Source organism: Chelonia mydas, chromosome 7 (assembly GCF_015237465.2).
Source record: "Chelonia mydas isolate rCheMyd1 chromosome 7, rCheMyd1.pri.v2, whole genome shotgun sequence".
In the NCBI taxonomy this organism is placed as follows: domain Eukaryota; kingdom Metazoa; phylum Chordata; order Testudines; family Cheloniidae; genus Chelonia; species Chelonia mydas.
The window spans coordinates 117,226,336-117,241,247 of record NC_057853.1 but is presented as its reverse complement, the minus strand read 5'-3'; the positions used below and the strand labels follow the sequence as shown (position 1 = coordinate 117,241,247).

At 48.1% G+C, this 14,912-nt stretch overlaps 1 protein-coding gene across 1 annotated transcript in view; it reads left to right on the top strand.

Annotated features, from left to right (window-relative positions):
• The first annotated feature begins 13,543 nt into the window (after positions 1–13,543).
• SORCS3 (sortilin related VPS10 domain containing receptor 3) overlaps positions 13,544–14,912 on the top strand; it is a 501,281-nt gene continuing 499,912 nt past the window's right edge. The window contains exon 1 of the mRNA XM_037905076.2: positions 13,544–14,727. Coding sequence (XP_037761004.1) covers positions 13,906–14,727 — 822 coding nt within the window. The 5' untranslated portion in view covers positions 13,544–13,905. The remainder of the gene's footprint in view (positions 14,728–14,912) is intronic.

Sequence of the window (14,912 nt, the reverse complement as noted above, 5' to 3'; positions counted from 1 at the left end):
CCAGAGCCTGCACCCCAACCCCCTGCCCCAGCCTGGTGAAAGTGAGTGAGGGTTGGGGAGAGCAAGCGATGGAGGGAGGGGGGATGGAGGGAGCAGGGTGGGGCCTTGGAGAAGGGGCTGGTAGGGGCAGGGCCTTGGGGCAGGGGGCAGGGCAACAGTGTTTGAGTTTGTGTGATTAGACAGTTTGCAACCCTAATCCATAAGGAAGCATCATCTAATAAAGCAATGAGATAAATATTACTAATTGAAAGAGTTGACATTGATGCTCCTTTACCATGAATTAAGACAATCGGAAATAAATTGATAATAACTTTTTAACCTTTCAGTCCCAATGAGAGAGAGAGAGAGAGAGAAACAAACAAAAACAAAAGGAACTAACATGTCATTATCAGCTAGCACCCATCAACTTGTTTAGAGCAGCCATGTCAGATCTTCGAGAGCAGTACATAAAAGCCATACGGTCGGATCATTCCATAGGTGTGTCCTCTTGCAAGGGAGGAGTTTGCAGATTTTTGAAGTATTTTTCTGCCTTCGGCAGGGAGCCGAATGATTATATCTTCTCACTATTCTTAATATGAAGCCTTGCTGGGTGTTTAATACAATACTCCAAGTCTGTCTTCCTGGCCAATTGCTTTGCTTGGTTGCAACCTCAATGCAACCACATCACAGGCATAATCTTAAAAGCAGTATTTTAATTGCTGAGTCTCCCCATAACTGCTCCTTCTTTCTCTCTGGACTTCTGCAGCATAAGCTCCTTAGGTGAGAAACTTCAGGAACTTCACAATCAAGGCTCTAGGCCCAACTCCTGCAGCTGGGTGTGGGGGCAAGGGCCTGGACTGCCCGTTCTATATCAAAACAAAAATCTACTGGCAGATCCAACAACTTAGCAGTTTAGGGACAAATTCAGAGGGTTTCCCTTTCTCTATTCCCTCAGAGATACCCACAATCCTGATGTTACATTGTCAAGGCTGCAACCTTTCTAATTGCTAGTAACTGGACTCCAAAGCCCCACACCTACCCCACCTCTTCCCTCAAGGCCCCACCCCCTGGCCTGCCTCTTTCTAACGCTTCGCTTGAGGCCCCACCCCTTCTCCACCTCTTTCCCCCAAGACCCTGTCCCAATCACTCGCTCCTCTCTCCTTCTCCCTGTGTCACTTGCTGCATTGTCTCAAAGAACTTGCCTGCAGGTAGGAGGCAGCCCCGCTGAACTGGTGCTGGCCCAGGTTAATGACCCGATGCTTCCTCCCACCCAGTGGTAACTGGACTTTTGGTTCGGGTATCGTATAGGGTTGCCAGGTCCCCTTTTCAACCAGACTTTCTGGTCAAAAACCAGGCACCTGGCAAGCCTAAATGGCACCAGGTCACAGAAGCCAAAAACCAGACTGTCTGCGTCCTGATCATCGTGAGTGGCTTTCTAGATCAATTAGGTTGGCCTTAATAGTCTTGATATCATTACAGTTCTTCATAACCTGTACTTTGCTTTCTTTGAAATCATCTTCCACCTCAGAAATTCTGTGTTCTGCTTCACCCAGCCGTCCGGGTAGAGCCTGTGGTGAGCTCTGAATCTCAATCATGGTGGTCTGTAGGATGGGAACGGTAGATTTAATTTCAGCAGTATCTATGACCACCTGTTATAGTACAGCCAACAGCTGTGTTCCATCAGGCTCAAGCACCGTTTTGTTGCAGAGGTGGGGGAGGCAGATCTCCTCTGTTTTATTGATGGTTTTGGATTCGGAGAGTAAGATGTGAGCTAGAGGGCAACATGGGGGTTTCAGTAATCAGCTGCAATATTTCTTGGTGTTGGATGTTGGGGTTTAAGGGACAATGTTTAAGGTTTCCCCATGGGCCTCTCCAGAGCTCAAGCAATCTGCATCCACCTTGGTTGCAGTGCTCTGTGGTGTCCATGTTGCCACAAAAAAGTTGTCAAAAAATTCCCGACCCTCTCTACTAGTTGGAGTGGGAAGAGTTTCCTCTAGAATTGTTTGAAAACCATTTGTGTGGGGCTTAATTAAACCAGACCCCTGTGAGGAGCATGTCTGAGACTTTATTGGTTTTGTTGCTATCGAATCTGACCCCGGGAGCAATGGGGATTATCAGGGTTGGGCAGGGGACATGACTTCTGCCTCCGGTCAGCAGCCTGTTGCTATGTTTTTTTAATTAATTCCTTTTCTTTTCTTTCTCCCCAGTAAACATGCTCCCCGCTGCTCTAACTGACAGGTACAAAGTCCTGACCTGCTGGAGTGCAACGTGTCTTTTCTATGGTGCTATTCTTAAGATCCAGAAAAGAAATAACTTTAGGTGAGAGTCTTAAAAGGCTGTGTTTATTGCATGAGACAAAAGAGCACAGAGCAGTGGCAGGCTGAGTGCGGTCTCTTGGCAGACTCCACCATCACAAGCAGGGGTCCCAGCTGGATGTGTTTCTCTCTAATTTATTAAGTAATTCTGCTTTCACAGAGAACCGTTGCTTTGAATTTAGCTACACTAGAGACTAGGAAACAAAACAACTTGTTGTTTCCCTTTTAAGCCCATCTTAGGTTGTGTGGGGGCAGGGGAAAGACTTTCTTCAGTGGGGATAATGAGGCGGGGAAAGTGGATGAGGATTTGGAGCCGCGAAAATGCTTTACTCACCTGTAATGAGGTGCTTCAGTGGTCACAGCAGCTCCATCCTCTCAAAACCATCTTTCTGGTTGTGCGGACTGGAAAAATGCATCTCATGGGGGGTTTTTCCTTCCTTTCCTGTCTTTGGCTCCTTTTCTCTCTGTCTACTGTGTTGTCTCGTTGCCTGACAGATGGATCAGAGGAGAGGTTCCCTGTGATCTGTGGGTCACTAGCGTTCCACTTGGGGTGGACTGTGAACAGCGGGCTCTTCCTTAGAGGCTCAGAGGCTTTGTCAGACGGGACAATCGTGATCATCTAGTCGGATCTCCTGCACATCGCAGGCAACAGAGACTCACCCTCCCACTCCTGTAGTACGTGCTAATCTCTGGCTGAGTTACTGAGGTCCTCAAATCATGGTTTAAAGGCTGCAAGTTACAGAGAATTCACATTTATACTAGTTTAAACCTGCAAGTGACCCCTGCCCCATGCTGCAGAGAAGGTGAAAAACCCCCAGGGTCTCTGCCAATCTGACCCAGGGGGAAATTCCTTCCTGAGCCCAAACATGGTGATGAGTTAAAGCAGGGCTGGCCCAAGGGAAAATGGAACCCTGAGCGAATTTGTATTTTGCTGCCTCTGGCCCCCATGAGGACGGCACTCTCCGCATTGACACTGGCCCCTGTGGGTGCCTCCCCAGGCTCCCCACTCCACTTTGCTCCAACCCCTGCACTGTGCCCTCTGTGCCTCTAACCCCTGCCACCCAACCCCTGCACCCCTAACCCCTGTGCCCTGCTCCTGCACCCCTAACCCCTGCACCTCCCTCCTGCACCCACGTGGGGACACTGACCTGGATGCATGGAGCAGCTGGCATTACCGCTCACTCCACCCTTCGAATGCTGCTCCTCCCCCAGCAGGGGGATGTGAGAGGAGGAGCGAGGAACGACGTCAGGGATCCCTGCATCTGGGTCACGTTCCCCACCTGGGCTGCATAAGGGGAGTGCAGCACAGCAGCAGCTCCTGATGCTCACCTCACAGCACAGCCCAGGTGGGGAAAGTGACCTGGATGCATGGAGCGCTTGGTGTTGCTCCTTGCTCCCCCATTGTTCCCCCCCTTATAGCCCCCTAGGGGGCATGGAGGAATGTTGGGGTGTGTGTGAGCAGTATCTGTGAGTCACCACTTGTCCCCCTGCCCCATATTCCTCCACCGGGAGGAAGCAGGGTGAAACTGGGGCGCCCCCCTATGCAGCACTCTGGCCAGCTGGGAACAGTTTCTCACTCTATACCAGCAGAGCACCCCTCTGTGCTGCCACACAGCACCCCCCTTGGCCATAGCGCCCCTGAGCATGTGGGCAACACCCACTAGGCAGACACCTGGGAAAGAATTCTCTGTAGTAACTCAGAGTCCCATCTAGTGTCCCATCACCGGCCACTGGGGATTTTTTCTACTGGCGGTCACTGATGGGCCACATGCTGTCATAGCCAGTCCCATCATACCATTCCCTCCATAAATGTATTAAACTCATCTTGAAGCCAGTTAAGTTTTTTGCCCCCACTGATCCCCTTGGAAGGCTGCTCCAGAGCTTCCCTCCTCAGATGGCTAGAAAGCTTCGCCTAATTTCAAGCCTAAACTTGTTGATGACCAGTTTATAGCCATTTGTTCTGGTGTCCACATAGGCGCTTAACTTAAATAACTCCTCTCCCTCCTGGGTATTTATCCCTCTGATATATGTATAGAGAGCAATCATACTTCCCCTCAGCCTTCTTTTGGTTAGGCTAAACAAGCCAAGCTCTTTGAGTCTCCTCTCATAAGGGAGGTTTTCCATTCCTCAGATCATCCTAGTAGCCCTTCTCTGCATCTGTTCCAGTTTGAAGTCATCTTTCTTAAACATGGGAGAGCAGAACTGCACACAGTATTCCAGCTGAGGTCTCACCAGTGCCTTGCATAATGGTACTAACACTTCCCTGTCTCTACTGGAAATAATTGGCTTGATGCATCCTAGGATTGCAATAACCTTTTTTCACGGCTGCATCACACTGATGTCTCATAAACATTCTGTGATCAACCAATACAGCGAGGTCTTTCTCCTCCTCTGTCACTCCAACAGATAAATCCCCAGTTTATAGCAAAAATTCTTGTTGTTAGTCCCTAAATGCATGACCTTGTACTTTCCTCTATTAAATTTCACCCAATTTCTATTACTCCAGTTTACAAGGTCACCCAGATCTTCTCGTATGATATTCCTGTCTTCCTCTGTATTGGCAATACCTCCCAACTTTGGGTCATCTGCAAATTTTATTAGCGCACTCCTACTTTTTTGTGCTTTTGTACTTTTTGTGCCAAGGTCAGTAATAAAAATGTTAAATAAGATTGACCCCAAGATAGATCCCTGAGGAACTCCACTAGTAACCTCCCTACAGCCTGACAGTTCACCTTTCAGCATGACCTGTTGTAGTCTCCCCTTTAACCAGTTCCTTATCCATCTTTCAATTCTCTTTTTAAACCCCACCTTCTCCAATTTAACAAATAATTTCCGATGTGGAACTGTATAAAATACCTTACTGAAGTCCAGGTAAATTAGATCTACTGCATTTCTTTTGTCTAAAAAATCAGTTATCTTCTTAAAGAAGGAGATCAGGTTGGTCTTGCATGATATACCTTTTGTAAAACCATGTTGTATTTTATCCCAATTACCATTCACCTCTATGTCCTTAACTACTTTCTCTTTCAAAATTTGTTCCAAGACCTTGCATACAATTGAGGTCGAACTAACAGGCTTGTAGTTTCCCAGATCACGTTTTTTCCCTTTTTTAAAAATAGGAACTATATTAGCAATTCTCCAATCATAGGGTACAACCCCTGAGTTTACAGCTTCATTAAAAATCCTTGCTATTTGAATGTGCAATTTCATGTGCTATTTCCTTTAATATTCTTGGATGGAGATTATCTGGGCCTCCGATTTAGTCCTATTAAGATGTTTGAGTTTGACTTCCAACTCAACTGTGGTACCACATCTGACTTCTACCTCAGATGTGGTAATTTCTGTCTCCATATCCTTGTTTCCATTAGCCACCCTGCCACTACCCCAAGCTCTTCATTAGCTTAGTTTAAAACTGAGGCAAAGTATTTGTTTAGGTGTTGGGCCATGCCTAGATAATCTTTAATCTCCACCCCATCCTCAGTGTTTTGCGGTCCCACTTCTTTCCTTGTTTTCTCCTTATTTATATGGCTAGAGAACCTTTTACTATTGATTGTAATTCCCTTTGCAAGGTCCAACTCGGCTTGGCTTTTGGCAGTTCTCACTTTATCCCTTGTAGGCGTTCTGCTTTCTATTAATCACCTGTTTGAGATGTTGCTCCTCCAGCTTGGGATTTTTCCACCTTGCTTGGGATGCAGGCTTCAGAGAGCTTCTGCAACTTTGACTTAAAATAACTCCAAGCCTCCTCCACATTCAAATCCTTGAGTTCTTCAGTCCAGTCCACTTCCCCAACTAATTCCTTTAATTTTTTTAAAGTTAAAGTTAACGCTTTTGAAAAAAGGACCCTGGTTGAAGATCTAGTTTTGTTTATCCTTCCATTTAGTTTAAACTGAAATAGCTCATGATCACTCGAACCAAGGTTGTTCTCTACAACCAGTTCTTTTATGGGGTCCTCACTACTCACTAATACCAAATCTAAAATGGCCTTACCTCTTGTTGCTTCAGCAACTATTTGGTGAAGAAATCTGTCAGCTATCCCACCCAGAAAAATCTGGGCACTACTATTATTAGTAGCATTTGTCCTCCAATCCATATCTGGGAAGTTAAAGTCTCTCATAATTACACAATTCCCAGTAGTATTTATTTCTTTAAAAACATTAGAGTGGTCTCTATCCCTATTCATATTGGATCCTGGTGGTCTGTAGCACATCCCAAGCACTATCCCAGGGGAGCCTCTAGTAGCTTTCTTCCCCAAAGTGATTTTGGCCCAAACAGACTCTGTCTTATACATTCTGTCACTTCTAATTTCTTTAGTCTTCCTCATCATTAATATACAACGTTACTCCACCACCTTTGCCTTTATTTCTGTCTGTCCTGAACAGCACATACCCTTCAATACTATACTCCAGTCATGACTACTATTCCACCATGTTTCTGTTATCCTTGTAATATCTAGTCGGCAGGTGTGAAGTTGCATTAAAAGACAGCTAAAATGACATTACCTTCCTCCTATGACTTTGCCATATAAGTACTGAGTTTGCTTGCCACAGAGCTGTTGTGTGATTGTGAATGGGAGGGGAGGTGGACCTCTGAGACTATCCATTAAAATGTGATCCACATTATGAAACCATTTAAGGCCACCACGGACAGATAGATTTTCAAGCCAGAAAAATCTGATATTCTGCATAACACAGGCCATAAAACTTCATCCAGTGATTTCTGTATCAAACCCATGACTTCTGGTTGAGTTAGAGTATCGTTTTTAGACAGAGACATCCAGTCTTGATATAAGAACTTCAAGTTGAAGAAGTCCACTTAGCTCTGAAGGTGCTGAGGTTTTGGATGGTCCTTAGCTCCTAGGGGAGTTCATTCCACAGTCTGGGACCGGCCCTGAGAAAGTTCTATCTCCTGTCCCGATGAATTTTACCCTGGAGATGGGCTGTGCCACAATCCTTTTCCTGAGGGTCGGGTGACCTTTTAGGTACTCTTGGCGCCTACCATTGAGCACCTTGAAGTTGGGGACTGAAACCTTGAATGTGACTCTCTGTTCTGTGGGGAAGCAGTGTAATGAATGGCGCACTGGTTTCAAGAGCTCGGTTTCACTAGAACTTCCTGCATAGTAAGGTACTGCTGGCCATATGTCAGGGTAGCAGAATCTGACTTTAAGTGATCAGAAACATGTAGAACATGATTTAATAGAACATGACATATTTACTAAACCACTCAGTCCCATTCCCACAGTCAGCTATGAGCGGACCCTTTGAATGTCAGGCTTTTAATCTTAAATTATCCATAAAATGATACAGTCCACCTAAATACTGCAGAAGTGCTTCACGCCCAGCGTTAAATGAAAATTCATACTAGATATGCAAAGTTCAAAAGTATGAGCTTTACACTTTCAGCTCTGTGGAGAGGGCAGTCCTCTCTCTCCCCCAGACCCAAAGACTGCAATAGTACCTTGGGGGAATGAGAGTCATTTACTACTTTGAATGAATGACCCTGCCAGTATTAGTAAGACTTTCCTGTTTATGCAGTCCGATTTTTCTCCAGAGGGAACATTTCATTACTTGTCATATTCCTGGATATTATAAATTTTAAGCCATGATTATGTCTCTCTCCATTATACCTGGCACACTTGGTGCCAACTTTTCAAAGGAGCTCTGCTCCCATTTAGGGACCTAAATACGGCCTGGATCTTTGAACACTCAGAACCCAGCAGCTTCCTTGGTGACCCTCAGGGCTAGGTTTACAAAACCATGGTGAGCTCTTGAAAATTTGGCCCCATTGCTTTGGGTTCCTAATTAGGAGCTGAGTTTTCTTTCTAATAAATAAACAAACAAACAAATAAATAAATAATCTGCCCCAAACTGTTGATGCTGAATACTTGAAAATATCTGGCCTTTGAGCATGTGCTGTGCTCTGTGAAGCAGAGGGGCATATATAATCCTTTCTCCACACATCTTACAGTCCAAGTATATGCTGCTGCTTCTATTGAAGAAATGGCAAACCTTTTAGTGACCTTACTGCAGTAGAATCTGACCCTACTTCAGACAAAAGCAATACAATGAAGTCATGGAATATGGTTGATTAGGGCTAGGTCATGACGCCGCATAGGTGTCTCTTTATTTATTACTTACTTTGAACCAGGAGGCATCACTCGAATCTCCCTTTTCTTTCCTGAAACTCCCCTCACCAAAAAACAAAAACCTGCAACTTTCTTCAGGATTTCCTTAATGGAACTCAGATCCCACTTTTTTATAGGCATGTTCCACTCTCATGAATCTGTGCTTTTCATCTGCCTTTCAGAACACACGCACACTTAGAAATCAGTGTTGGTGCCTGTTGCCACAGCATCTGGGAGCCTTACAACGCTAAGCGAGCAATTAAAAATCAACATGGTCTAACAGAATCTTAGCACCAGCTCCTGCTTCTTTGAATGGATATTTGCAGCCGGTTGGGGATTAAACCACATTATAATGGATTATTCCAGGGATTAAATAAGATTGTAATGGATATTGGGTAGGATTATTCAGTTTCTATTCTTGGAAATATATTAGGACAAATCTATGGCTGTCTAAGCACTTCGTAGTTGCTACGCTGTGCACTATGGCCACTCAGAACTTCAAACAGCAGCAGGGTTAGAATCCAGATACTCTTGCTCCTAAAGCAAAATTCTGCCACTTGAGCTAACAGAGAATCTTTCTTAGCAGTACGGAAGTACACAATTAAGCAGTTCTCAATCCATCCAGTAGAGAGCAATGTCACACACATACTCTCCCTTGTTCATACAGTCCTAAAACTAAAGAGCACGCAATCACTTTTTCTTACTCTCACAGTGGAGTTATTATTATGCTCTTCTTCAGAGTCAAGGGATTAGGGAGTTGACAAAGAGGTGATTTTAATGAGGTTCTGTATAGTCACAAGGTCCCCAACAGAACATCCCTGTGTCAATGTGTGTGATTTAACAGTGGCAGAAGAGACACTAGAGACCACATTTTCCAGATTTTATTTTGAAAGTCTGGCCCTTATCTAGGTGCCTAAATGGGAGTTGAGCTCTCTTGAAACTCTACCCTGATGAGCTCTGACCACTTGAAAAATCGGGCTCTGAGCTCTGAAAATCTAGCCTTATGTGAGCTGTGGTTTCTATTTAATTAACCTCACTGGGGCCTGAGCAGTAACGGAGAACGGTTACCAGAGCTGGGAGAATGTGCAAAAAAAAAAAAAAGTATTTGAGCACTTATTTGAATGAAAACCACAGATTCACCTTGACGGTGTTCCCATCCCGTCTAATTCATGTCTCACAACATTTGTACAAGTAACATTTTAATCTGCAAGAATGCTCCTAGACAGTGAAGATCTCTTGGATTCTTGAGGAAACACCTTTTCACAAGGTGTTGTGTCGGAACCATCTACTTGTCTCAGGTTCTGAACACCTTTCCCTCCGGTTTATGAATGTTCGTCATCAAGTTAGGGAGCAGTTGGGCCCAGATCTTCTAAGGTATTTAGGCACCCAAGGCCCATGCAGTTCAATGGGAATTAGGTAGCTAAATACCTTTGAGCATCTGGGCCCATGTCAGATCAGTCATAACATGAATGAGGAATAGATTTTATGACCATTTTGTTTAACAGTTTAAAATGATGAGCAAGTCTGTAATAAATTAAATCAAAGTCTGTTCCTGGATAATTCTTGAACAGGGTAAAAGGGATGATCTATGGGCTGTAAGTAGCTAACTAAGCTCTAATGGTGGCTTTTGAATGTTCTGTTCATAGTCTCTGGGAGGAAGATATTTATGTTGACAGGGGTCTTTAATTTAGTGCACAACGCAAAGGAAGCAGAGAGGAAGAAGCAAGCATTGGCCCAAAAGAATTTGCAAAACCCTGAGGCAATCCTGATTCTCTGACTGCATGACTGATCTGTGTCCCCATTTCAGGGTGTTAGCCCCATTTCCCTTTGTGGTGGTGACGGTTCCCTGCATTGTTCCTTTTTGGTTTGGAACTAATATGAGTGGCACAGTTAATTTCGACCAGAAATGGGAGGAACCGGAGAACAGGGAAATTCACATAATCATGTGTACGGATCTGTTGGGGATTGGTCCTGCTTTGAGCAGGGGGTTGGACTAGATGACCTCCTGAGGTCCCGTCCAACCCTGATAGTCTATGATACCAAATGGAACAGACTGCTGATATATTACTCACCCACTGCACCTGGAAAGGATCGATTGATTTTTAGAGAGCTCCTTTTCCTCCTGCTGTAGCATCTTTTGAGATATCACAAAAGAGTGTGTAGAGAGTGTATAGATATGTGATCCCACATATACAATGTCCTGTGTGTGCTTATATAGAAATTCCATCTAAGGCACCTATTGCTTTGGTATCTCTCTGCTCCCACTCAAGTAAAGTGTCAGCTCCTAAACATTTTGGCTCTGAGCTTTGAAAGCTAATAGAACCCAAACCCAAAATAACAGGGTTGGAAGTTGATTTGTTTGACTACCGCCTCACCCCCAACTCCCACTTACTCGGATTCCACATTAATTAAAATAACTGTCACTGTGTTTACAAATATATATAATGTTTCCAGAGTTGTTGTTTCCAAGGCTGACAGCAGGGAGTCTTAAGAGGCTGGAAGAAAAGGAGTACTTGTGGCACCTTAGAGACTAACCAGGCTGGGTAACCAGTGGATACAACTGTCAATTTCACCCATGCCTCACGAGTTTCCCTCTTCACCCCGGTGGCCAGTTCCAGAGGCCAGAGAGTGGCGACAGTGAAATAATCTCATTAGCGTTGCCAGGTTTCCTCTTCGTCCACAGATTACACGTCTCTGGCAGGGGAAATGTTCAGAGAGACAAGGTGGCTCCGCCAACGCTGCAAACAGGGAAATCCACAGTCAGGGAGCCTTTCCTGCCTTGCTCCCAGTAGGGGCATGTTGCTACCCTGTCCAAGAGGAGTGGCTGTGTTACACGACTGCGGCGGGCAGCCCGGGTAATGGGACTGGCTAGGGGAGTTAGGGAGTTGTGTCGTGTGATTTTAACCAGGAGAGACACAGTCCTGCATCCCCATTGGCAGGAGCCAGACCTTAATGTCTCTCTTTTTCTACTGACAGGTTTCAGAGTAGCAGCCTGTATTCGCGAAAAGAACAGGAGGACTTGCGGCACCTTAGAGACTAACCAATTTATTTGAACATGAGCTTTCGTGAGCTACAGTATGCATCCGATGAAGTGAGCTGTAGCTCACGAAAGCTTATGCTCAAATAAATTGGTTAGTCTCTAAGGTGCCACAAGTCCTCCTTTTCTTTTTCTATTGCAAAAGTTAATGGTTCTCTCCCTCCGCCCCCCGCTCCCCGGCCGGAATAATTCTCCTGGAAATTGCAAAGCAAGGGGGGCGGGGAGGGGGGAAAGCCACCCCCCCCCCATCTGCAGCTCCAGAGCCTGAGGGTTTGTCTACACTGCCATTAGAAACCGGTGGCATCCAGATCAGTTACTTGGCTTCCATGTCTCTTTCCTGTGTTGGTGTCAGCCCGAGGGAGACCCCCAAATCCCCCTCCCAGCTCCAAGCCCTTTTCAGTTAGTCAAAATCCAGCAACCACAGAGCCTTCCCCAGATCCTTCTTCCTCCCCAGATCCCCCTCCCCCACAATTCCCCTCCCTTCCTCTCGGCCCCGTCCGCTCTCCTGTTTGACTCCAGATGTCAGGCGATCAAAAGAAAACTATGGTTCCCCTCCTTGCGGCGGGACAGCGGCTGCCGGTGGCTGCCTGCCCGGTGTGCGGGGGCAGACAGCAGCGGCATGCGGAATAAGCGATCCCGGGATCAAAAGAGAGAGAGGGGTGGGCAAACGAAGGCTCCGATCTGCAGCGGGATGCAGCGATTACCACAAAACGGATTGACACCGTCCTAGTAAATACAGAGAAAAGCGGGAGGGGGGGATCAGGGAGGAAATCGGAGCGGAAAGTGTCCACCTGTCTTTGGAGTCCATCGTGTTCTTAACTGCCCCGAGCGGACCTGGAGACGTGTGAATGTGACCGTAGCGACCCGCAAATGCGTGTGGACAGCCGAGACGTCCCTCCCTCGGCTTCCCTTCCCACCACACTCGCGCAGAAGCCCAGCCGTTCTGGCCGGACCCCCTGTAGCACCCCACCCTGCCGCCTGAGTTGACTTGGGGATGGGGGAAACCAACCCCCCCCCAGCAGGCCCCAAGGGCGTCCTGGCTAGGGCCGAGGTTTTGTCTTCCCCCGGCCTGCCCGGCACAAGCCGAGGGGAATGCGACTCTGGGCTTTCTGCGGCTCTCTTGCTTTCGGAACAAAATAATTCCCTCCCCTGCTCCCTGCCGCCCCAGTATTTCAGGAGTAAGGCTGGCTTATCTTCCCAAAGCTGTTTTTGATTTACACACACACAGGGTCCGTACCTTTCTCAAGAAATACCGGCTCTCTCTCTCACTCACACCTCCGAAGCGACACTGGCTGATGTTCGTGTCCACACAGAGGTGTTCTGGCACGCACACATCAGGTTATCCTGGACACACGCAGACAAAGGTATTTTGTTTCACACTCTGTTGTATGTCAGGAGAAATACTTGGGTTGATCTTCCTATGGCTTTTCCTTACACACACAGACACAGAGGCTTGGGGAAATACTAAACTGGGGTGATCCCCCGACAGATGTGTTGCGTTGTGCCCCCAGGTATTCTGCTGTATATTTCTCCATAGGTAGACTGACAGACCGTGTGTGTGTGTGTGTGACCTGATGTGTGTCTGCCTCTCTCTCTCTCACACACACGGACACAGTCTGTGGGTCTATCCATGGAAAAATACCGGGCGATCTTTCTGTAACTATTTTGTGTGTGTGGAGACAGACACACACACTCACGTCAGGAGCAATCCGGATGCATCGTTCTGTAACTATTTTGTGTGTGTGGAGATAGACACACACACTCACGTCAGGAGCAATCCGGATGCATCGTTCTGTAGCTATTTTGTGTTGTGCTGATACACAGATTCGCTCGCTCTCGGTCTGTCCCTGTGTCCCGATGTCTGTCTGCCTGTCCGTGGAGCTATATTGGGTGATCCTTCTGTAACAATGTTGGGTGTCTGTGTGTGTACGTACAGAATAGCTAGGGAAGGATCTCCCAGCATTTCTCCTGACCTGTGAGTGTGTGTGTGTTTTACACACACACACGGAGAACTGCTAGGCAGTCCTTCTCTAGTTATTTTATTCTAGGCGTCTCCCCCCACCCCCAATATTCTGCGCCCCCCCCATTCCCGTGGAAACGCAGCAGCGTGGTTGGTGAATGGCTAGTATATTTCAGCCGCGGCACTTGGCGAGGGCGCCTCGGCTCCTCCCCCGTGTAGTGTAACCCTCTCACTTGATCAAATCCTTGAACGTGAACAGTTTCACTGAAAAGCACTTTTCAAAAAAAAAAAAAAATCCCACCAACAGTAAAGAACAAGATCCAACTACCGGGGAGAGAGTTGGGGTTTTTTTTCCCCCTCCCTCCTGGTCACCGTCTCCGAGGCTGAGAAGGGGAAAGAGAGGAGCCTTTACAAATCCTACTACGGCTAACCCAGTCCCCCTCCCCTTAAGAAAGCCCCCCCGCCCCAAACTCCCCAACTCCGTCGGCGAGGCATGGAGAGGGGCACTGGCTGGTACCCAGCCTGCTCCATCGCGCTGCTCGCCTGGACATGGCTTTTGCTCTTCGCTTGCTGTCTCACCGGCGCCGAAATAACTTGCAGGTCCTGCTCCTCCTCATCCTCTGCTCCTTCTTCGCCCTCCTCGCGGGTGGAACAGCAGCCGGAGCTGCCGCCGCGGGGATTATTGCGCTGGCCGGGGGGCAGGGACCGGGGCTTCGCCAGGGAAGCAGCCCTGCCGGAGGGGCAGCCCGGCGGAGGATGGGGGGCCGCGGACGAAGAGGACGAGGCGCCGGCTGTGGTGCTGGAAGAGGATCGGGGCTGGGGAAGGGGCCAGCCGGCAGCGGGAGCGGCGGAGGGGTCGCGGGGCGCCGGGGAGGCTCGCCGGAGCCGGGCGAAGGGGGATGGCTGGGCTGGGGAGGCGCCCGGGAATCCCCCGGCTCCGCAGCGCTTGGGGATGGCGAAGGGGAGCGGAGCCTATGGCCGGGAGGAGACGCTCCTGCTGCCGCCCGGAGATGCCCAGGAGGCAGGCGGCTCGGTGGGCAAAGTGACGAGCTCCCACCCCCTGCTGCCCAGGGCGAGGAGGAGCAGCGGGGCCCCCCAGCTTTTCGCCCCTGGCCGTGGCCAGGCAGGAGGGGGCAGCCCTTGGGCGGACGGACAGAAAGTGACTCGGGCTCAAGCCAGAGGCTCCAAGGAGGAAGGGAAAGTGACCAAGATGCGCCCAGGCGAGGAGCTGAAATTGACCAGCACCACTTTCGCCCTGACCGGGGACTCGGCGCACAACCAAGCCATGGTGCACTGGTCGGGCCACAACAGCAGCGTGAGTACGCGGGGGCGATGCGGGGCCGGGCAGGGGACTGTGTCTGTGTGCACGGAGCTCGGCTGCTCCGGCTTTGCTCTGGGTTCAGGCGCGTCCCGGGGAGTTTGTCTGAAAAAGCTGCGGCCTCCCTCGCACAAGGGAGTGGGGAGAAAAGAGAGAAACCCAGTGTTCATCCTGACTAGACA